The sequence below is a fragment of the Cervus elaphus genome, chromosome 4 (genome assembly GCF_910594005.1).
Source record: "Cervus elaphus chromosome 4, mCerEla1.1, whole genome shotgun sequence".
In the NCBI taxonomy this organism is placed as follows: domain Eukaryota; kingdom Metazoa; phylum Chordata; class Mammalia; order Artiodactyla; family Cervidae; genus Cervus; species Cervus elaphus.
Genome location: NC_057818.1, coordinates 54,771,500 through 54,794,227, shown reverse-complemented (window position 1 = coordinate 54,794,227; position 22,728 = coordinate 54,771,500). Strand labels below are relative to the sequence as shown.

At 46.1% G+C, this 22,728-nt stretch overlaps 3 protein-coding genes across 5 annotated transcripts in view; 1 reads left to right on the top strand and 2 right to left on the bottom strand.

Annotated features, from left to right (window-relative positions):
* DHX34 (DExH-box helicase 34) overlaps positions 1 to 4,923 on the bottom strand; it is a 28,587-nt gene extending 23,664 nt beyond the window's left edge. The window contains exons 1-2 of the mRNA XM_043899622.1: positions 4,804 to 4,923; positions 872 to 1,864 (exon numbers count right to left, since the gene is read on the bottom strand). Coding sequence (XP_043755557.1) covers positions 872 to 1,576 — 705 coding nt within the window. The 5' untranslated portion in view covers positions 1,577 to 1,864; positions 4,804 to 4,923. The remainder of the gene's footprint in view (positions 1 to 871; positions 1,865 to 4,803) is intronic.
* Positions 4,924 to 8,895: 3,972 nt separating this feature from the next.
* On the bottom strand, positions 8,896 to 19,845 carry C5AR2 (complement C5a receptor 2). 3 transcript variants are annotated; one of them, XM_043899617.1, is made up of 3 exons: positions 19,606 to 19,845; positions 15,021 to 15,212; positions 8,896 to 11,118 (listed from the first exon to the last, which is right to left on the bottom strand). In XM_043899617.1, exon 3 carries the CDS (start codon positions 11,101 to 11,103, stop codon positions 10,090 to 10,092), a length of 1,014 nt encoding a protein of 337 aa, XP_043755552.1. In that variant the 5' UTR covers positions 11,104 to 11,118; positions 15,021 to 15,212; positions 19,606 to 19,845; the 3' UTR covers positions 8,896 to 10,089. The 3 variants fall into 3 exon arrangements, with proteins under 3 accessions (XP_043755552.1, XP_043755554.1, XP_043755553.1); XM_043899619.1 differs by lacking the exons at positions 15,021 to 15,212; positions 19,606 to 19,845 and adding an exon at positions 14,013 to 14,124; XM_043899618.1 differs by lacking the exons at positions 15,021 to 15,212; positions 19,606 to 19,845 and adding an exon at positions 13,094 to 13,456.
* LOC122692241 (40S ribosomal protein S3-like) lies at positions 18,038 to 18,886 on the top strand. Its single transcript, XM_043899620.1, has one exon. It carries the CDS (start codon positions 18,068 to 18,070, stop codon positions 18,794 to 18,796), a length of 729 nt encoding a protein of 242 aa, XP_043755555.1. The 5' UTR covers positions 18,038 to 18,067; the 3' UTR covers positions 18,797 to 18,886.
* Positions 19,846 to 22,728: the final 2,883 nt, after the last annotated feature.

Genomic DNA, 22,728 nt, shown 5'->3' with positions numbered 1-22,728 from the left:
CCGCATTAGAGCCTGGAGACCAATAGGCTTGGGTTCGGATGTCACCTCTGCCACTTAGCGCTGCCGACTTTGGGCAATTCCATCCCAGAGACAGATATTTTTTCCTTCTAGATGCCGTGAGAATTACATGTGCTAATGCACATAAAGTACTTGGCATGGAGCCTGGTGTATGATACTAATTAGTTATAATTGTAATGATTAACCTTTCTCTTGAGTCCCTTTTATGTACCAGGAACTACTTTAAATCTTTATGTATATCAACTCATTTCATCCTCACAACTACCACACAATGTAAGCACTATTATTACCCTCATCTCACAGATGGAGAAACTGAGGCCAGTCATCCAAAGTAAACCAGCTACAAAATGTTATTGAGAGGAAACATATCTTAACCCCTACCTCACATCATACGCACATCGATTTCAGATGTGTTTCTCTAGTCAGGGCACTCAGGCTTAGTGGTCCCATAGTATGTGGGATCTTAGTTCCCCGCCAGGGATAGAACCCAAGTCCCCTGCGTTGGAAGGTGGATTCTTAACCACTGGACTGCCAGGGGAGTCTCAATAACAATTTTTAAGTGGTCAAGCCAGGATTAGAACCCTAGACATCATTAGTAAGAAGCATCCTCATTCTTTTTTTTCTGACTGCCTAAAGACTGATAAATATTTAGGCATTTCCAATTTTTTTTACAGTACTAAACTGGCTACTGTTAGCGCCTCTGTCATCTGGACCATATCCAGGCTAATCTGTAAAGAAATTTCTAGGAGAATCATTGCTAGGTAAAAAGGTAGTGTTTTTGTAACTTTACTGACATTAACTTATCCCGCGAGGTTATGCGAGAAAACCTGGAAGCCTGTTCTGCCCCACTTACCTGTGAGCCGTACTGACTGAGGCTCTCGAAGCCAACGCGCTTGGCCAGCGAGATGCAGGCGATTCGCCGGGGCTGGGTGCAGGCCACGTGACTGAAGCCGGCGGCCAGCAGGTACTGGGGCACCTGAGTGGACTTGCCGCAGCCCGTGTCGCCTGCCACCACCACCACCTGCTGCTCCTTCAGCGTCTGCAGGACGCGGTGCCCGTACTGGGCGATGGGCAGTGCCGCCCGCTCCCGCTGCAGTTTGGCCAGTCGCCCAAACGCCTGCTTCTGGCAGAAGTCCAGGTAGTGCAACAGGGCTCGGCGGAACTCGGACACTCTCTCCGGGGGCAGGCGCCTGCCCGGCCCCCGAGAGTCCCGAGCATCCGGGCCGAGGACGGAGAGGTTGATGCGGTAGCGAGGGTCGTAAGCGCGAGGCAGGTCGGCCAGCGCTGGGTGGCTGTGCTTGGGCCGCCTGGCGTCTTTCTCCTCCTTCCTGGTGGTCTTGAGATTCTGGAATCTCTGCAAGCGTTCAAAGAACGTCCAAAACTTCTGGCACTCCTCGGAACCCTGCCGAATATAATCCTCATCGCCGAAGAAGGCATCCTCGAAGAGGCGCCGTGTCTCTGGACAATTCCAGTCCCATTTCTCTGGGGCCTCTTCAGGACTGGGAGCCCGGGGTCGGTCCCGGGGACCCCTGCCCTCCCTTGTTCTGGGAGGCGGCATGCCGTGGCCAGTCCCAGGGCTGTCACAAAACTGGCCTCAGTTCTGAGCGCCTGGACCAAATATTCTCGGACATTCCCCACTTCCTGCAGTGAGAGGCCAGTGTCTGCAAGAAGGTAGCACTTTCTCTTCCAAGAGCTAATCTCCTCTTCGGTGGTGGTACAGGATCGACACAGGTGTTGGCAGAGTAAATGGCCTGCGGCCTGGGTCAAGCTGGTGATGCACAGGGCACCTCACGACTCCTGTGGTGACCTCTGGGATGGACACAAGTTCATCCTGGGACTGCAGGCCCTGGATGTTTGCGGGAAAAAACAGAAGACAGTCATTCTATAGAAACATTTACTGACAGCCTGCTGTTTTGCAAGCACTGGACTAGGGGAAGGGAAAGCAATGGGTAAGACCACACTGAGTGCCCACAGGGGCTCCTGTCACCAGACTCTGACAATCCAGAGATGAGGGCAGCAAGAAAGGAAGCCCGGGGGCTGCAGGAGCCTTCCTTGACCATGCTTGGGAGTCAGGGAAGGATCCCCAAGAAGGGGATTTTGGACCTGAAGGAATGTAGGTCACATGGCCAGTCAGCAGCAGAACTTGGTCACCAGACACAATAACATGAGAGAGGTGTGGTCTACTGAGTTTCAGGATCCCCGGAAACCCTTTGAAATTCAGTGCATGATTTTGCAAGTGTTGCATGGTTTGTTTTTGCCTGCCTGGCACTTCCCGTTTTGTTTTGTTTTTTTCCTGAAAAATAACGAATGCACTTTCCTTGGGAGAGTAGCCCTTCTTGGACTTTACATGGTTTCCCCTGCCTATAAGTCAGAGAACATCTATTGGTTGGGCAAATGACAAAGGCCTGGCCAATCATGGTACTCCCCCTTTAACCAGTGACTGGTCTGAGCAGTAGACACATGACCCAAGGAGAGGCAATCAGGGCCTTTCCCAGGAATTTACACTAGGTTGCTAGGAGAGAAAAGCTTATCTACTGTTGGCTAAGCAAGAATGATATAAGCAGGGAGCTGTTTGTAGCAGGTCTTAAGCAGTCTTTTCCTAGAAATCTTTCCTACAGAAAAGACTGCATGTGGGCACAGGGAGGCACACACAAGGATGGTCACCAAGCAACCACAAGGAGAGAAGTGGAAGAGGGACAGGGGAGAAGCCTGGCAACACCATTCAGCGCTTGAGGCTTAGTTCCTTCCAAAAGTCCATTTCACCGCTACACAAAAAAATGTCTTGTTGCTTAAGGTCTGGTTTCTCTTAGCTGTGTAACTCCTAACTAATGAAGCACATCCCCTTGTATATGCTAATTTTCTGGAGTGAAGCCCATCACTCAGATTCTTAAAGGAGCTTATGATCTTCAAAGGGTCCTAAGGGACCTCCCTGGCAGTCAAGTGGTTGAGCCTCCATGCTTCCAATGCAGAGAGCACAGGTTCGATCCCTGATCAGGGAACTAAACTCCCACATGCCGTCTAACATGGCCAAAACAAACAAACAAAAAAATTAATGAAAAAAAATTGACAAAAGGGTTCCGAGCCTTCCCTGGTAAAGACTTCACAGTCAGGTAGATCTGAATTTCAACCTCAGCTTTATCATTTACCAGATATGTGTCTGCGTGCGAATTAACTCCTTTGAGGTTTTCTTCATCTGTAAAATGGGAACAATGCCATCTCAAAACACTGCAATGTGTATTACCTAGCCTGACACAGAGAAGCTAAACAGTAACTGACATACAGGCCCAGTGCTCTCTCTCCATGATGACTGACAGAGAAAACAGTGAGAGGAACCACAGGCATACAACCTGGAAAAAATTTTACACTCAAAAGGCCACAGTTCACCTTGGTTTATTAGCAATGCTTTCCCCTACTCAGCCTTGTTTCTGAGGGCCATCACAGAACAGAGTTCAGAGGTTCTATGTCTATAGTCTCAGAGGGACCCAGACCAACCCTGGGAGTTATCAGAGCCAGGTAAGAGCCAGTTGAAGAACTTGTGGACTGCCAGAGCTGTTTCCCATAGAAGAGTAGCCTATGGGGAGTGCCCAGCACTTCCTGGTAAACACGTAGGCTGGGTGATGCCATAGTACCTTCAGAGGGAATTTCTGTTCTAGGAGGGAACAAAAAGGAAAAGGCCTTGAAAGTCTGTTGCAATGCTGGGCTAGTGTGTCCCAGAAAAAGACAGGGACGATGAAATGGAGGACAGCATTCCTCCCAGGCTGCTAACTGCCTTATGTAGCCAGAATGAGGGCATCCTTATGGCTCTCTAGGAGTCTATTCTTAGGCTATCCTTTGGACTTCTTGGCTTGACTAGTTTCTCTCTTACTGTGCCTCTGACCATCTCTTGGTCTCTATTTCCTAGGCTCAAGGCTTTTAGAGATTTTCTCTACTTTCCTATCTCTCCTTCTGGCTCTCCATCTTCAGGTCTCTTGTCTTTTTTCTGGTCCATCTTGCTCACCACCCTTACCTCTCTTCCCTCTCCTTGACTGGTCCCAACTCTTTTCATTTATCTGATTCTCTCCCACCCTGATTCTGTTTTTCACTCCTATTTTCTCTCCAACTGTCTTTCTCCATTTGACTCCACTCCTCCTATTCAGTTTTTCATCTCTCATTTTGTTTGAATTTTTTTTCCTGACTCTTCGTTTTCTTCTCTCTCCATCACTGGCTTTCCATTTCTCCATCTAAAATTTTGTCACCTAGTTTGAAGCTCTAATAATAGCCAACATTTACTTAGGGCTGACACATATCAGGCACTACTCTACGTCACTCATATATATTTATATGCATACATATCCATCATATACACACATATATACACTTTTCTCAAAACCCTAGTTTCCACTCTCATCGTTCTACGTTTCTCTCCATCTCCCAAGTTCAGGGTGCGATCACACTTCTCTCGTGGGCCCTATGAGCCTCTCTCCGTCTGATCCATTAGTCTCTTGCCCTCTATCTCTCCAGTTTTCAGATTCTCTCCTCTCTCAACCTCCCCGTCTCTCAGTCCCTCAGTTTCTCGAAACTCCTTTTTGTGCCTCCATTTCTTTCAAACTCTCTGACCCTCAGTTCTCTTAGCAACGCTCAGGCTCCATCTCCATCTGCTTCTCCCGGCTGCTCGGCTTCCTCCAACACCTTGCCTCATCTCGGGGTTTCCCCGTTCCCCTCATCCCTCTCCCAAGCTGTCCCCGATCCCGACCGGGCTCCAGTCGCCTCCACCGCCGCCCCACGCAGCCGCCCCGCCCCCCTCACCTCTCTAACCGCCGAGATCGCCTCAACTTCCGGTTCCCGGGACCGCTCACGCGCCCGAAGCCGGTCCTGCGCCTGCGCACGCCATTCCGGCGGACAGAGGAACCAATGAGCAGCTGCGAGCGCCCAAGGCTCACTCTGCACCTGCGCACAGAATGATCAGGCCCCGCCTCGCTTTGGGCGGAGCTTCGGGTGACGCTGCGCCCTCTGGGGGCAAGTGGAGGCGTGACTGTGGAGAGTTGGTATACTCTGCCTGTGAACAGCTAATTGCATCTGTGGGTCGCCCGGACGCTGGGGTTTAGCCAAAATAGGACGCTGGCCTGAGCCCAGACACTATCAGAACACCCTCCCCGTGATTTAGTTATTATAATTCATATGTTAATGTATTAATTATTAATACATTGATGCATTCAGTTCCGTTCAGTCGCTCAGTCGTGTCCTACTCTTTGTGACCCCATGGACTGCAACACGCCAGTCTTCCTTGTCCATCACCAACTCCCGGAGCTTGCTCAAACTATGTCCATCAGTCAGTGATGCCATTCAACTATCTCGTCCTCTGTCGTCCCCTTCTCCTGTCTTCAATCTTTCCCAGCCTCAGGGTCTTTACGTTGATGTATTATAATTCACAGTCATTAGTGCAATCTATTCATGTATAATTCACCCTACCAATTCATTAATGAATAATATAATTCAACTTCCCAACTTTCTGTCTTGAAGGTCCTATGTTCTCCAGAGACAAACGCAGGGATTAGATAGTCGGTGAATGTTGAATGAATGACTACTTTAAGGAGAAAAGTGAGTCCTCTATAGTCCTAGATGGGTCAGTCATTGTGGCCTTGAGCCTCAGTTTCCATAAAACGAGGATAACGCCTACTTTTCAAGATTGTTGGTAAAAACAAATGCAAAAGTATACATAAGGTATCAAAACTTTTTTCACTATTATACATATAGGCGCTTGATAAATCAGAGAAGGCAATGGCAACCCACTCCAATACTCTTGCCTGGAAAATCCCATGGACAGAGGAGCCTGGTAGGCTGCAGTCCATGGGGTCGGGAAGAGTCGGACACGACTGAGCAGCTTCACTTTCATGCATTGGAGAAGGAAATGGCAACCCACTCCAGTGTTCTTGCCTGGAGAACCCCAGGGACGGCAGAGCCTGGTGGGCTACAGTCTGTGGGGTCGCACAGAGTCGGACATGACTGAAACGACTTAGCAGCAGCAGCAGCTTGATAAATGTTAAATCTTTCATTTTTTATATCCTTCCCATCATTCTCCTTTTTCCTTTGGATAGTGCCATGGTTAAGAAGGTACAGCTTTCATTTCTAAAATCAGTTCTAGGCACTGAGGGTACAGAAATGAACAAAACAAAGGAACTCATATTTTGGTGATGGAGACAGACACATAGATTAAAATAAATATATACAATGTCAAGCACAACTGCATTTTCTATGGAGAAAAACAAAGCATGGAAGGAACAAGGAGTGATGCTATTTGGTCCAGTGACAGTCAGAGAAGACCTCTGCCAGAAAGTATCATTTAGGCAAAGAGCTAAAAATGTTGTTGCAGGCCATGGGGACCCCTCGGTGAGAGCATTCACGGTAGAGGAAGCAACAGAGCCAAAGACTGAGATGACCACATAACTTGGAGGGTTCAAGGGTCAGCAAGCAAGCTTGCATAGCTGGATGAAGGTTGCAGAACAGTAGGGAATGAGGTGGGAGAGAGGAGAAGAATAGAAGTGAGGACTTTGGCTTCCAATCTGAGTGACGTGGAATCCATGGGCAGAGCTCCATGTGACTTAGATTTTAACAGAGTCCTCTGGCTCCCATGTGGGGAACAGATATAGGGATTTAAGATAAGAAGAGGGGACCGGGGGCAGGCTGCCACAGTAGATGGCTGGACCAGGATTGTCGGGAGCCGTTATGGGAGGTCCCGCCCGTGACAAGGTCATGAAGAAAATACCGGGCAGTCAAGGCCGTCCGAGACCCCATCCATGACGAGGTCACGAGGAAAATACCTGACAGGCAAGGCCGTCTAGGATAAGGGACCCTCCAGGTTGGCCTCGGCCTCTACCCTACCCTATATTCTCCCCCCTTTCCTGCTGTTGTTCTTGTTTGCCCTGCTGTGGATTCTTGTGTTGCCTGTCGAGAGCTCTCCTGCTCCTCTTTCACTGAGTGAGGACCAACTTAAAACCCTAATTAATAAATCTCCTGGACACTGGTACCCTATGAAGGGACCAGGGATGAAGGAAATGCTTCAGTTCAAACCCTTTAGCTGGCATTCTGGCTTGTTTGATAAATGTGTGCTCTCATTGCACAAAATGCTCATGATTGTTCTAAACATCCTAAGCACAGTACACTAACAAAAGAAACTATTAAGCATAGGCCCCTTCGTGGGGTGAGAAAAGCTCCGCAAATATTATAGCCACATATACGCCTAATAGAAAATAGTTTAGATAGAGATTAGCTGGCGACTTCTTGCAGGTAATTAACTTTTAGACTAAGAGCCTGTTTTGTGCCACATCTGCTGTTTTTGAAATCCTTTGCATTTCTGTTCTGTAAAAAATGTAATCCTATCTAGTTCCCTTGGAGATGACACCTAATAGAAAGAAAATAGATTAACCACAAAAAAGACAGGGTCGGCTACTGAAGTTGCTTAAAGTTGCACCAGGTGCAAGCCATAAATTGTCAACAGGCCTGAAAGCCAAAAGATATTATACATAGAGATTAACCATTAAAAAGGCCCTAATAGGCACAGAGCCCTTTGGGGGGTGAGGAAGCCCTATTAGAAAATACAAAAAATATTGTTTTAAAAGTGGTTATTAGATCAACGTTTGATTGATGTTAATGTGCTGAGGTTATGCAGTGGACACTATTGTTAATATGGTTAAAGATATAGTAAAATAAGAGTTTAGCCCTAGTGTAAAAACAATAAGATAATTGTTAATTTTAACCAAGAGTGCTAAACAGGGGCTGCCTCTCCAGAGCCACAGAGTCTTTGTGTGTTAAACTTTTTAGAGAAATTTAGCTGAGAATTTCTGCAAAAAGACTGTCTTTTATGTTAACAGGATTGTATTTCTATTATGTTACAACCTGCTGTACCATGAGACTGCCACTTTTCTATTTTCTGCTAACCTCAAGGCCAGAAGATAATGTACAAAAAATCTATGGGAAAAGACTCTCATAAACAAAAATATATAGAGCACACCTGGTTTCGTGAAGGACAAGCTGATATAATGTTAAACTAAGTCTGTATGCTTATCTGCCCCTTAGAAATGTACCAACTTAGGGTATAAAGGCTATGGTGAAAAATAAAGCAACTGCCAGACTCTGCTGCATATTCCTGGTCTGGTCTCTTTCTTTCTCTCTCTCTCTCTCTCTCTCCCTAGCAGACTTGGCCCTATCAAGGCTGGTCCTACGTGTCTCTCTTTCGCCGACGCCGTTCATCCTGAGGGTTCCCCTGGATCCTGCCGGGGCTGGACCCCTGCACAGGATGATGGCAGAGAAGATAGATATTTTAAGATAGAATCTGCAGGGATTGGCTGATAAATTGGCCATGGACCGTGAGTATGAGAGAAAGAGAGGTGGCCCAAGGTTCTTGGCCTGAGCGCCTGGAAATACAGAGTTGCCACCAATTGGGATGGAAAAGAAGCAGGAGGATGGCTAAAAGAGAAAATCCATACTTCTGTTTTGAGCATATTAAGTTACTTATTCTACAATGAGTTGGGATGTCAAGTGGTAAGTTGTATGTAACTATTGAATCCTTAGGAAGCAATTAGAACATCGAGGGGCCAATTGTGTCATTATCAAAAGAAGAAGGGGAAGAAATTGACTAACATCTGCTTAAAATGTACAAAAGAGAACTACAATTTTTAAAAAATGAAAATGGGAGAAAGCAAACAACATATATGAAGTTAGGAAGAAAATAACAAACTACCAATGCTAAGGCAATATTGAGTAGAAAACTTGAAACTAGTTCTTGGGAAAACTTCTAATTGGAAACCTAAAGAATTTGATACATTCATGCTAAAAATAAACAAAAACCAAAGAACAAACTTAAGAACAAAAGGAGGAAGTCACAACAAACCAAAAGCAAGGTTATTTTTCATGATCAAGGGACTTTTATGGAAAATTGCTCAAAAGGACTCTCAAAGCTTTCATGAAATTGATTCTTTTTAACAAGAAGTAACACTGATGCAATAAAAAAGGAAAACAAATTTCAAAAATACAGAAGACTATTTACAAATGTACAAAGAACTCTCCTAAATGGCACCTGGCCCCAGTGGATTAACAGCAAGATTTCTTTCAACTTTTCACGAAGTTACATAAATTGTCCCAGGACAGGATTCATTTGATAAGACAATTTTGGATCATGCATGAGAATTCTGGTGGTTTAGTCTCTTAAGTTATGTCCAACTCTTTTGACCCCATGAACTGTAGCCTGCCAGGCTCCTCTGTCCTCTGTCCTCTGTCCATGGGATTTCCCAGGTAAGAATACTGGAGTGGGTTGCCATTCCCTTCTCCATGAGAATGCTGAATACAATATCAAAAATTAAAATATGTGTTGTTGACCTAATACCTGTCCCTGTATCAGATTTTTTTTAAAAAAGCAACAAAAAGATCCCAGTCATTGGGTACCTCACAATCTAGTTGGAAGAAAACAGGGTGTACACAAACATAGTTTGGCTCTTTTTAAAGTTTGGGAAGGGTGGAGGCGAGACAGAAATTAAACTAGCCCAGATGTTGTCCTTGGAAAATTTACAGGTTAGTTGGGAACTTTTGTTCCAGAAACTTGGAGAACAGAATGTTCTGTTCCCCAGGGAGGGGACTGAATCAGGGAGACCTCCCTGGAGGAAGTACTATTTGAAGAAGGCATTGAAGGAAATTTTCAGTGATCAAGAGCATGGATACTAGAGTCAGGTAAACATGGGATCCAATCTCAGCTCTATAATTTCCTGTTGTGTGATCTTGGGCAAATGACCTCTGGGTTGTTGTAAGAATTACCTTAAAGGAGAAACTATGTGTAAAGTGCTGTCCTGGAGTTAAGAAGGTATCACTACTATGTGATTTCAAAGATCTGAACAGGTGATATTCTAGAGCAACCTTGTCCAATAGAACTTCCTGCAATGATGGAAATGTTTTATATCTGCACTGCTCATGGCAGGGCATATCAAATGTTTGTTGAATGAATAAAAGAATAAATGACAATATCATTAAGCTCCTAGATTCAGCTATGCCTGAAGCCCATCTTGTAAAATGGGATAGGAGGGTACAAACCAATTTCCCCCTAGCCTACACTTCCATCTCTGAGACCAGGTCGTGGCTAGTCGATTTCTTGCTGACCATACTTTCATCCTCACTCTGTGGCTCCTTCAGGGCCCAGCGACATGCGGCTGGCAGAGACTGGCGGAGTTGAGCCTGCCCAAAATAGAGGAAAAGCATGGGATTGAGGCAGCTGTGAGCAAGAGCCAGGCCCACCACCAAGGGTTCAGCCCGCAGGGCCTGGGCCAGGAGGCTGGAGTGTGGGGCCGCCATGGTGAGTATCAGTCCCAGCGCATGGTAGGGGGCCCAGCAGACAAAAAACCCCACCACGACGGCCAGGCCCAGTGGCCAGCAGCGTCGGGTAGCATGACACAGGAGGGCACCATGGCAGACGACCACGACCACCAGTGGCCCCAGGAAGCCAAAAATAAACCGGATGGCCGTCACTGAGTTCTCTGCCACGGTCGAGCCACCGTAGTCCACCACACACTCCAGCCGGCGTGGGAAATGCTCCTGATGCAGCCGGCGGTAGAAGGCCGAGGGCACGGTGAGCAGCAGGGCCAGCCCCCAGCATGCCCCACAGGCTGCCCGCACCCTGCATGCCCGCCTGGCTGCACCCCACCAGATGGGCCTGAGGGCCAGCAGGCAGAGGTCCGTGCTGAGAGTGGCCAGGAGGAGGACGCTGGCATACATGGACAGCAGGATGACAGAGGGCAGGGTCCAGCAGCCCACTGCCCCGTACAGCCAATGGCCTTTGTGGGCAACCGACACCGCCAGGATGGGGAGAGACAGACAGCAGAGCAGGTCCGCTACGGCCAGTTGGAGGAACCAGATGGCACTGATCCTCTGGCGGGCCTCTTTCCAGGTCACCCAGGCCATCATGGCATTGCCCGGCACCCCCACCAGGAAGACGGCGGCATACAGCAGGAGTGGGGTCGCGTGGAGGAGGTCAACGGAGATGCAGGAGCCATCAGCGCAGTCCACCGGGAGATCCGGAATGTCGCCGTAATCCCCATACTCGTTGCCGAGAGAAGTGTTCTCCATCCAGGCTGCAGACACCTGCAAAGGCGAGCGATGGTGTGAAAACTCAGAGATGAGAACTCTCAGGCCCTCGGAATCCTGGTGGATAGGAACCCCAGCCCGTTAGCATTTTGGAAACCAGGACAGGACAACATTAGAACTCCAGGACAGGATACTGTCAGAACTCCAGGGCAGGGCTTCCCTGGTGACTCGGTGGTAACGAATCCACCCACCAATGCAGGAGACGTGGGGTTCCACCCCTGGTGCGGGAAGATCTCACATGCCACGGAGCAACTAATCCCATGCTCCACAACTATTGGGCCTGTCGGTGCTCTAAAGCCCAGAAGCCACGGTTACTGAGCTCATGATCCACATCAAGAGAAGCCACTGCAATGAGAAGCCAGGGCCCCGAAACTGAAAAGTAGCCCCCACTCACAGCAACTAGAGAAAAACCTGCATAGCAACAAAGACTGAACACCGTCAAAATAAATAAATAACTACAAGGGGGAAAAAAAACTCCAGCACATTAGAATCTTGGAATTCTAAAATGTTACAGTTAAAAAAAAATAAAATGTTACAAATACAAATGTTTCAAAAATAAAATGTTAAGAACCCCAGCTTATTAACGTCTTGGAATTCTAGAATATCACCATGTTAGAATTCTAGCATGCTAAAAATCTTAGAATTCCAAAATACTAAATTCTTAGAATTTAGTAGCTAGCTAGCCATTTATTGCTTGGAATTCTAGACCAGCCCTGTCCAATCGAACTTTCAGTGTTGATGGAAATAGTCCACATCTGTGGTCCAATACAGTAACTGCCAGCCACATGTGGCTACTGGGTATTTGAAATGGGAGCCAAGGTGACTGAGAAACTAAACTTTCTATCTTATTCCATTTTCATTGATTTAAATAGCTACACGTGACTAGTGGCTCTGGTGAAGTTCTGGAGCATTGAACACTAGCCAGTAAGCGAACTGGAACTCTAGAATCTAAATTATTGGAACTTGAATATTCATCAAGATGATGGTGAACGTGAAAGTGTTAATCACTCAGTCATGTCTGACTCAGTGTGACCCCATGGATGGCATGTAGCCCGCCAGGCTCCTCTGTCTATGGAATTCTCTAGGCAAGAATACTGGAGTGGGTTGCCCTTCCCTTCTCCAGGGGCTCTTCTCAACCCAGGGATCCAACTCAGGTTTCCTGCATTACAAGGAACTTTTAATTCCTTATAGTGGAATTTTAAATGAGGGATCAAGGAAGGCCTCTCTGAAAAGGTGATATTTGAGCAAAACCAGAAAGGAGGGGACGGAGGACAGGAGGAGAATGGGGGGCAGGGACAGAGGGCGAGATGGTTGGATGACATCATCGACTCAATGGACATGAGTTTGAGCAGACTCTGGGAGGTAGTGAAGGACGAGGAAGCCTGGTGGGCTGCAGTCCATGGGGTCGAAAAGAGTCGGACAAGGACTGAACAACAGCGACAAGAAAGGAGGTGGGGAGGGAGCTGTGTGCTGATCTGGGAGAAGCGAATCTCAGGCAGAGGAAAGAGCCAGTGCAAATGCCCTAAGGCGGGAACATGATGGTGCCTGTTAGAACTCCATCTCCTGTGAAATAGATGGAAGGTAAAAACAGAGATATCAGTGCCTACATAGGTACTGTAAGCTCTTCATCTTTTATTCTGCATGAGATGGGAGCCATGGGAAGGTGCTGAGCAGAGAAATGACATTGTCTACCATAGCAATGAGAATCATAACTACTACTACTGCAACCCAGGTCTCCGGTGTTGCAGACAGACTCTTTACCATCTGAGCCACCAGGAAATCCCCTTTCATTATTATTATTATTGTTAAGCACCATCTACTGAGTACTTTGTGTTCTGTGCCAGGCATTGCTCCAAGCCCCTTTACATATTATATCATTTAGTCCTTCTAACAACTCTCTGATTTTCACACCATTGTTAGACCCATTCTGCAGACAAGAAAACTGAGGCCATAGAGAAGTTAAGGAACTTACCGAAGGTGGCTCAGCTAAGCAAGTAACAGAGCTGAGTTTCAAACTGTGTTAATTAGTCCCACTCTGAAACTCCAGGCCCTAGAACATCACCATCCAAAAGTCTTAGGTTCGGGAGAGTTGGAAGGCCGGACAGCCAGTGACCCTGAGCAGACCCGGCCTCTGTGACTTTGAGTGCACAGTTTCGGCCGGCTCTCTCTCTGGGTTTCCTCATCTGAGAAGCTAGTCATGGAGATGAGCCTAGCTCACCAGTTTGGGGAGGCTTTGAAGAGCCAATATGTGTAAAGCTTGTTTTACAGATCAAGGGCTCAGGTAGAAAATAGACTCGTCCGCATGATGTCATAATAACCTGACCCTGCGGCTCTCTGCTGACTTTTTTGGGCTGACTGGCCCTCCGCAGGGCATCAGCTGGAGTTGACACAACAGGAAGGGCAGAAGGGAAGTTGGGGCACTCCCCTTCCCTCTTCTCCCTCCCACCACGCCTTCTCCCCTCCTCCATGCCAAGTAGCTACTAAAAGGCCAAGCCAGTGTGTGTGTGTGTGTGTGTGTGTGTGAAGTCTGGCACTTCGCTTTCATATTATCTTCATCTCTAAAATGAAGCCATGTGCATGCTTTAAAAATTCAAACCCTCAGGACTTCCCCGGTGGTCCAGTGGTTAAGACGCCGCACTTCTTCAGCAGGGGGCAAGAGTTCAATCCCTGGTTGGGGAACTAAGATCCCACACACGCTATACATTGTGGCCAAAAAACAAAAAAAGAAGAAGTGCAGAATCTCAGGCCCCTCCCCAGACCTACCAAATCGGAATCTGCATTTCAACAGAATAAAAATTCAAGCCCTCACCAGCTGTGTGGCTTTGGGCAAGCCACCAAACCTCTCTGTGTCTCAGCTTCCTCGTCTGCAAAAATGAGAACAGCAGACTCACCTTAGAGGGTGTTAGGTGAATTCATCAACTGAATAGGTGCCTCGTCCACCGTGAGCTTTAAGAAGTGTGTTGGCCGCTTGGCCCCAGATCCACATGTACCCTCTCCTGCCACCCTGAGACTCCACCCTTCCTGGCTCTTCCTGGTTCAAATCTGAGTTTTCCTTGTGTAAGCAACTCAGTCAGTCAGTATTTCCCTTTTAACACATTAAACAGAAATCCAAACATTCCCTGTACCATTGCTTAATCTTTTCCATTTAATGTCTCTCTACTTTCCCTATATGGACACAAATCAACTCCTTTCTTCACAATAAGATCAAAATCAATCCATGGGCTGGGTGTGTCACGCTTATTAACCAGCCACAGACTAAAGGACATTTAAGGAGCATCGTGGGTAGCATTATTATCTTCTGATTTTATACACCAAATGAATTCTATTTCTCTGTTTATACCTATGTGTGTGCTTAGTCACTCAGTCACGTCTGATTCTTTGCGACCCCATGGACTGCAGCTGCCAGGCTCCTCTGTCCATGGCGATTCTCCAGACAAGAATATTAGAGTGGGTTGCCAAGCCCTCCTCCAAGGATCTTCCCAATCCAGGGATCGAACCCAGGTCTCCTGTATGGCAGGCAGATTCTTTACTGCCTGAGCTACCAGGGAAGCCCAAGAATACTGGAGTGGGTAGGCTAACTCTTCTCCAGGGGCTCTTCCCAGCCCAGAAATCGAACTGGGGTCTCCTGTATTGCAGGAGGATCTTTTACCAACTGAGCTATACCAAGGAAGCCCACCTGAGTGTGATAATTTTAGTATATGGGGATCCCTTGACAGAAGCTTTCTGTTGACCTGCCTGAGTAAATTCCAAGAGTCTGGGATTCCGATGCAGATTCCATTGCGATGGTATTAAGATTCCACTCCTGAAATTCTAGTTCTGATTCCCAGATGCTGAAAATAATGAGTCTATATAACCAGGATTGGGAAAATGCCCCCCTCCCTTCTCCCCTCCATCCTTACCGTCTCTTGAGGAATGGTCCCCAGTTGGGCCAGATGCCACAGGGGAGCAAGATCCAGGCTGACAGCCAAGACCTGGGACGTCTGAAGTCTCTCCCCCGATGTCTGGCAGCTAATGGATTTCTGCAAGCCAGTTCCCGGAGCTCCTAGGGGATTCCGCCAGGCGCTGTCACCTCACAGGTCCCAGCCGACACTCTTAAGCAGGGAAAAACAGGATTGGCCTTTTCCTACTCCAGCTAGTGTCTGTCCTGGATTCTTCCTATGACTCACACATCCCAAAATTACTGGGCAGCGGGCAAAGGTGGGTGGGAGCTGACCCAGTGTCCCCAGCACCAATCTCTAAGTCACCAGCTTCCTGGAAGCCAGATAGATCTACATGTGGCTTGACCTTTGGGGTCTGGGGGTCTTGGCCTAGACTCGTCGTCCCAGCAGGGCCCTCTGAGGTCTTCCCCACCAAGTCCCCACGGCCCACTACCCCCACCCCCTCCCGGACTCCAACTCAGCCCCTCCCCTCCCTTCTGCCCTCTGCAGAGCCTTGAAGACCAGTATACCTCCCGCCTCCCACGTTCTGAGGGAGACAGCTCAAGGTCACAGCCTCCAGTAAAAGGCCAAGGGCGCCCAGCACAAGGCCTGAGGCGTCAGAGGCAGACAAAACACAAACAAGTCCTATCCGTCTGTGGGCCTCTGTTTTCCCTCTTTAAAATGGGAAGGTTGGGGGACATCCCTGGTGGTTCAGCGGTTAGAATACTGCGCTTTCACTTCCGAGGTTCGAGGTTCGATCCTGGGTCAGGGATCTAAGATCCTGCAAGCTGCACAACTTGGCCAAAAACTTAACAAATTATAATAATAAATAAAATCGGAAGATTTTGAGCATAGTGGTTCCTAACCTCCCTCCCAGCATAGCACAGAGTCTGAGAACATGGATTTGAGAGCCAGAGCAATACGATACACATTCTAGGTTCCCCATTGACGAGCTTCTCAGGCCTCAACCCTTCTGAGCCTCAATTTCCTCATCTGTGAAATGGACATTTTAGCTGTGAACATTAAATGGATGAAAAGATTTAAAATACACACAATAGCACCTGGCACACAGGAGATGCTGGGTACACATTTGTTAAATTAGCAACAATAAAAAGCATATGCTATCAATTCTTAAAAGCTACATTTTAGACAGAAAGGCTTAGCAAGAGGAAGTGACCCTTATTCCAGCCTCAGAACACTTTATTCAGTGGTTTTGGTGTTTGCGCCAATGAGTGTGTGCTTCAGAGGTTGAGGGGATATATTTATACATTTCTTTTGTTGTTGTTTGGAGAAGAAACTCCCGTTGGTAGCGGAAGTTGTTTTGGGGTCAAAGACTCGAAGTGTGAGCCAGGATGTCTCTGGGCAACCCAGTCTTGGTTGAGCCTGACCCAGACCACCCCCTCCCACCACCTTCGTCCCCCACATCCCGCCAGCCCTAAGCCCCCTGTGGGAACCTGCCCTGGTCAGAAAGAGAAACTAACATGGGAGAAGTCCCAGGAGGTGGGGGCAGTTATGGGAGGGGACATTGTCCTTTATCAGCTCAAACCTCCTCTGATCTTGAGGTTACAGAGTGTATTTCTCAGATCACTTAAACTCCTTGGTCACTGAGTCCCAGGCAACTGTTTCTTGGACTCTAGGAAGCTAAGGTTTGCTGCTGTCTCTGGACCTGGAGGTTCTTATCTAGGGATCTGGGGGATGCTGTGAATGGAGACAGGGACACAGATGTTATAAAAAGTCAGGGGTCATTTAGGGAGTGGGGTTCCTTTTACAGACGCCCTATGAGATGCTGAGTATTGGCCCCTCAACACTGGATACAATGAGGACATCTTAGAAGTCCGAATCTTTGCAGCCCCATGGACTGTAGCTCGCCAGGCTCATCTGCCCATGGAATTTTCCAGGCACTAATACTGCAGTGGATTGCCATGCCCTCCTCCAGGGGATCTTCCTGACCCAGGGATGGAACCCTCATCTCTTGAGTCTCCTACATTGGGAGGCAGATTCTTTATCATTAGCACCACCTGGGAAGCCCTCTAGAAGTTTGTTCAATTCACCCATATCAAATTTGTCATTTTTTGTGAGTCATAATAGGTTGAAGTCTGGCACATCTGTGGCAACAGAAAGCAGATTAATGATGGCCAGAACCTGAGAGGAAGAGGGGGATGTGAATGGAAAGTTACTGCTTAATGGGTTCTTTCTTTTGGGGTGATGAAAATGTTCTAGACGGACTTCCCTGGTGGTCCAGGGATTTAGACTCCATGCTCCGCATGCAGGGGGCGCGAGTTCAATCCCTGGTCAGGGAACAAGATCCCACATGATGCACAGTATGGCCAAATATATATAAAATATATATTAAATTTTAAATATAAAATTTAAATATATAAAAATTTAAATATAAATTTTAAAAATAAAATGTGTGTGTTTTTTTTTTAAAGTGTTCTGGAACTAGTTACAGATAGTAGTCTGTTACAAATAGCACTGGTTAGAAATAGTAGTCAGAGTTGCACAACATTGTGGATGTACTAAATGTTACTAATGGTGAGTTTTACATTATGCATATCATACAATTTTTTTAAAATAATAAGCTGTTATACCCCCTCACCCCAACATAGGATGGAGTTTGGTAATTTCATAAAGTTCAGCCTAATGGGACTACTCTAGTGGTTTACTTGGTGAAGAATCCACCTGCAAAATGCAGGAGACCAGGGTTCAATCCCCAGGTCCATTAGATCCCCTGGAGAAGGAAATGGAAACCCACTCCAGTATTCTTGCCTGGAGAACCCCAGGGACAGAAGAGCCTGGTGGGCTACAGTCCATAGGGTCACAAGAGTCAAACATAACTTAGGGACTAAACCACCAGCATAGGCTAATAGAATTCCAGAAGCCCAAAAGGGTGAGTGGCCCAGACGGGGAAACCAGTCTCTTTTGAACAATATATATTATTTCAAGATATCTGATGAATGAAAAAGAGTGTTTGTAACATGTGAAGTAAAAAGTACAACACTTTCCTTTCGGCAGCTCGCGGCGGCAAGATGGCCGTGGAAATTTCCAAGAAGAGGAAGTTTGTCGCTGATGGCATCTTCAAAGCTGAACTGAACGAGTTTCTCACTCGGGAGCTGGCTGAAGATGGGTACTCTGGAGTTGAGGTCCGAGTTACACCAACCAGGACAGAAATCATTATCCTGGCCACCAGGACACAGAATGTACTTGGTGAGAAGGGCTGGCGGATCCAGGAGTTGACTGCTGTGGTTCAGAAGAGATTTGGCTTCCCTGAAGGGAGTGTAGAGCTTTATGCTGAAAAGGTAGCCAGAGGACTGTGTGCCATTGCCCAGGCAGAATCTTTGTGTTACAAGCTCCTAGGAGGCCTTGCTGTGCAGAGGGCCTGCTGTGGTGTGCTGCGGTTCATCATGGAGAGTGGGGCCAAAGGCTGCGAGGTCGTGGTGTCTGGGAAACTTCAAGGACAGAGGGCTAAATCCATGAAGTTTGTGGATGGCCTCATGATCCACAGTGGGGACCCTGTTAACTACTACATTCACACTGCCGTGGGCCATGTGCTGCTCAGACAGGGTGTGCTGGGCATCAAGGTAAAGATCATGCTGCCTTGGGACCCAACTGGTAAGACTGGCCCTAAGAAGCCTCTGCCTGATCACGTGAGCATTGTGGTACCCAAAGATGAAATACTGCCCACCACCCCCATCTCTGAACAGAAGGGTGGGAAGCCAGAGCCGCCTGCCATGCCCCAGCCGGTACCCACAGCATAATAGGTCTCCTTGGCCGCTGGATCTGGAATCTGAATGTTGCTCTGCAAAGACCTTTAATAAAATCTTTTTAAAAGACAAAAAAAAAAAAAAGTACAACAAATAAGCAGCTGTAAAAATCACCATCCAGCTTAGAATCTGAATTTATAGATCAAGAGTAAATTTTTTGGTGAGGGAACTGAGAGTAAATATGTTAGTTTTTGTGGGTCAAGAGGTCTTTCATACTCTCTGGTAGAATGAAAGTGGCCACAGATTGAACAGCATGGCTGTTTTCCAATAAAACTTTATTCACAAAAACAAGCAACAGGTGGGATTTGGTCCACAGGCTGGAGTTTGCTGATGCCTGAGCTAGGTAAAAGACTCTGAAGCCTAAACTGTTGAAACCACAGACTCTCAGAACGTTGGAATCACAGGCTATTTGACCCAAGGGATCCTACAATGTTAGCCACACGCTATTTTAATCACAGGATTCTAGAATGTCACACCAGAATCTTCACATGTTAGAAGTACAAACTTCAGCAGTTAGATGTTAGAATTTTGTAGATGATCTGAACATTAATCAAGGAATTATAGCCCTGAGCTGTCCAATATGGTAGCCACTGGCTGCTTGAGATTGCTGAGCATTTAAAATGAGGTGGATCTGAAATGAGAGATGCTGTGAGGGAAAACTACATACCAGATTTCAAAGACTTGGTGTGAAGAAAAAACAAGAATGTAAACTCTCTCAATAACTTTTTGTACTGATCATATTTTGAAATGATAGTACTTGAAATATATTCAGTTCAACAAAATATAGCATTCAATTATCTTACCTGATTCTTTTTGTTTCTCTTTGCTTGTCTCTTGCTTGGATGCTGAAAAAATCTAAAATTATGTGCGTGGTTCATGTCATATTCCTATCAGACAACACGAATCTGAAGTAATACCATCCTGGAGGTTGGAGATGGGGGTACTTGAGAAGGTCACATGGCCCAGATGCAGGGGGGTAGGGAGCTCTGCCCTCCAGGGCTTGGGGAGTCAGAGCTGAGCAACAGGTGGGGGCATGACAGGGTTGGGGGGGCGGAGGTAGGAACACAGCCAACTCAGCCAAACCCATCACCCACTCTTTCCCCACCACTTCCTCTTTGGTACTTGTTGACCCAGCAGATTCCTTGAGCTTCCGATTTCACAATCGCCTAGCCCGTCAACCCACTTCCCTCCTGGGCAGTGCTGATCAACTCCAGGGCTTGGAAAAGCCACATGGATCCCACATGTTGGTATCCAAGTGTTTCTAGAAGACCACTGTGAAGCCCAGCTTCTGGAAAGCAACTCCTCTCCAAATCAGGGTGAAAAAAAAGACCCCAGTGCCTACAGCCTATTCCTCCAACCTAGGAAAGCCAGAGGGTGGCCAGGAACAGGGATGGAGCACAGGGATGGGGAGATGGGAGGAAGAAGTTAAGGAGGGCTTCCTGGAGGAGGCTGCACTCTGAAGGAAGGTAGAACAGCAACAAGGGTGGTCTTTTAAAAACAGACCAGGCAGCCGGGAGACCAGGCAGGAGAAAAGGTAAGGACCCAAGTGGGAGAGGATGCAGGGCTTGAACCAGGCAAGATGTGGAATGGGAAGAGGATGGCTTCCAGAGTGGGTCCCAAGTGAGGCTTGGTGACTACGTGGACCATGTGGGCACACCCTTGAGTTGGGGATGAAAAGGGAGGGGGATGTTTGGGAGAAGACGTTGAGATCATTTTGAGTGAAGTAGGTGTAGAAGCCAGACCCTGAAAAGAGCGAGAGAGCTGGGAAGGTACTGGATGACATCACAAAAGTAAGACGTATGTTCAAGAGAACTCTAGAAAGCCAATATTTAAGGGCAGAAGAAGAAAGTCTGTAGAAGAGGTGGAGAAAGATCATGCTGAAAGTGAGAGGTTAACCAGCCCTCCTGGAACAAGCCAGGGAGGAGCCCAAGTGGCTGGGAGGAAGGCAGAAGAAGGCAAGTGGGCTCTCCAGGTAGAAAGGACCTCTAAGGTCACAAGCATCTTTATGGGGGTACCAGAGCAGAAGGTAGCTGGGGCTCAGTTCTTCCCCCAATGACCTTGCTGCCAGAGGGTCTGTATGGGTACCAACATTTACTATCAAAACCCACACACACCTTTTCTGGAAGTCCTGCCAAGCACCTGTCACTCTGGGTGCTCAGACAGCATCTTTGAATAAAATTGTCCCCAGGACAGATGACAACATGGTAATAGCAAGATTCAGCTACAGTTCCCATCAGAATCGGACAAGATCCATGCCCAGTTCCCCATGCTGAGGCTGTTCCCTAGACTCAGCCAGCTCTTGCAAAGAGGAAGAAGGAGCTGATATCTATGTGATTGTCGTATTCAGGGGCCACCACCTCTGTGTGGTTCCCTGGGCACTTGAAATATGCCAGTCTGAATGGAGATGTACTGTGAGTGTAACTCACACCCAGGATTTTGAAGACTTAGTGCCCCTCCCCAAAAGAAGTATATTGGTACAGCCACTATGAAGAACAGTATGGAGGTTCCTTAAAAAAAAAAGAAACCTGAAATTAGAATTGCCATATGACCCAGAAATCCTACTTCTAGGCATATGTCTAGAGAAAACTCTAATTTGAAAAGGCACACGCACCCTAATGTTCATAACAGAAGTGTTCACAAAAGTCAAGACATAGAAGTTACCTAAAGGTCCATTGACAGGTGAATGGATAAAGAATATGTGGTATATAAATATATACATTGGGGTATTACTCAGTCATAAAAAAGAATGAAATAAAGCCATTTGCAGCAACATGGATGGACCTAGAGATGAGAAGTAAATCAGAGAGAGAAATACAAGTATCATAGGACAGCACTTACAAGTGGAACCAACAAAAATCACACAAATGAACTTATTTACAAAGCAAAAATAGACTCACAGGCGTAAAAAAAAATTTATGGTTACCAAAAAGGATAGCAGGACACAGAGAGAGATAAATTAGGAGTTTGGGATTAACATATACACATGAGTGCGTACATAGTCGTGTCCAACTCTTTGCCACCCCATGGACGATAGCTCACCAGGCTTTTCGGTCCATAGAGTTTTCCAGGCAAGAATACTAAAGCAGGTTGCCCAACCCCAAGGGATCTTCCCAACCCAGGGATCAAACCCACATCTGTGTCTGGCAGGTAGATTCTTTACCACTGTGCCATGTGGAAAGCTCTTAACATATGCACACTATTATATATAAAATAGGAAAACAACAAGGACTTACTGTATAGCATAAGGAATGACACTCATTGTAATAACCTATAATGGAAAAGAACCTGAAAAAGAATATATATATCTATATATGGATAGCTGAATCACTTTGCTGTTCACTTTAAACTAACATAACATTGTAAATTAGCTATACTTCAGTGTAAAAAAGAATGTAAAATGTGAAAGATCTTAGTAGTAATTTTTCACACTGATTACATGCTGAACTAAAAATAATGAGTTAAGCAAAATATATTATTGACTATATTATTTTCTTATATTATATATTATTTTTATAAATTATATATTATGATATATTATATATTATATAATATATTTCAATATAATATATATTATATAATATATAATGTATAAATGTTATATATAATATAATATATTATATTTTATATATAATATATATTTTATACATAGCAATATAAATTATTAATAGCATTGTTACTATAATATATTCATACATATATACATTAATATATATTATGTTATATGGTTTATGTTATATAATTATATATCATGTAGTTGTAAACACATAATACTTTCACACAATATGTTTATATTCATATATCATGTGATATGTAATAAATTATTATAATATAATTAATACAGCATTCATATCCTTGTTAGTATAACATATAATTGCATTACATTATTGAAGAGCAAGGAGATCAAGTCAGTCAATCCTAAAGGAAAT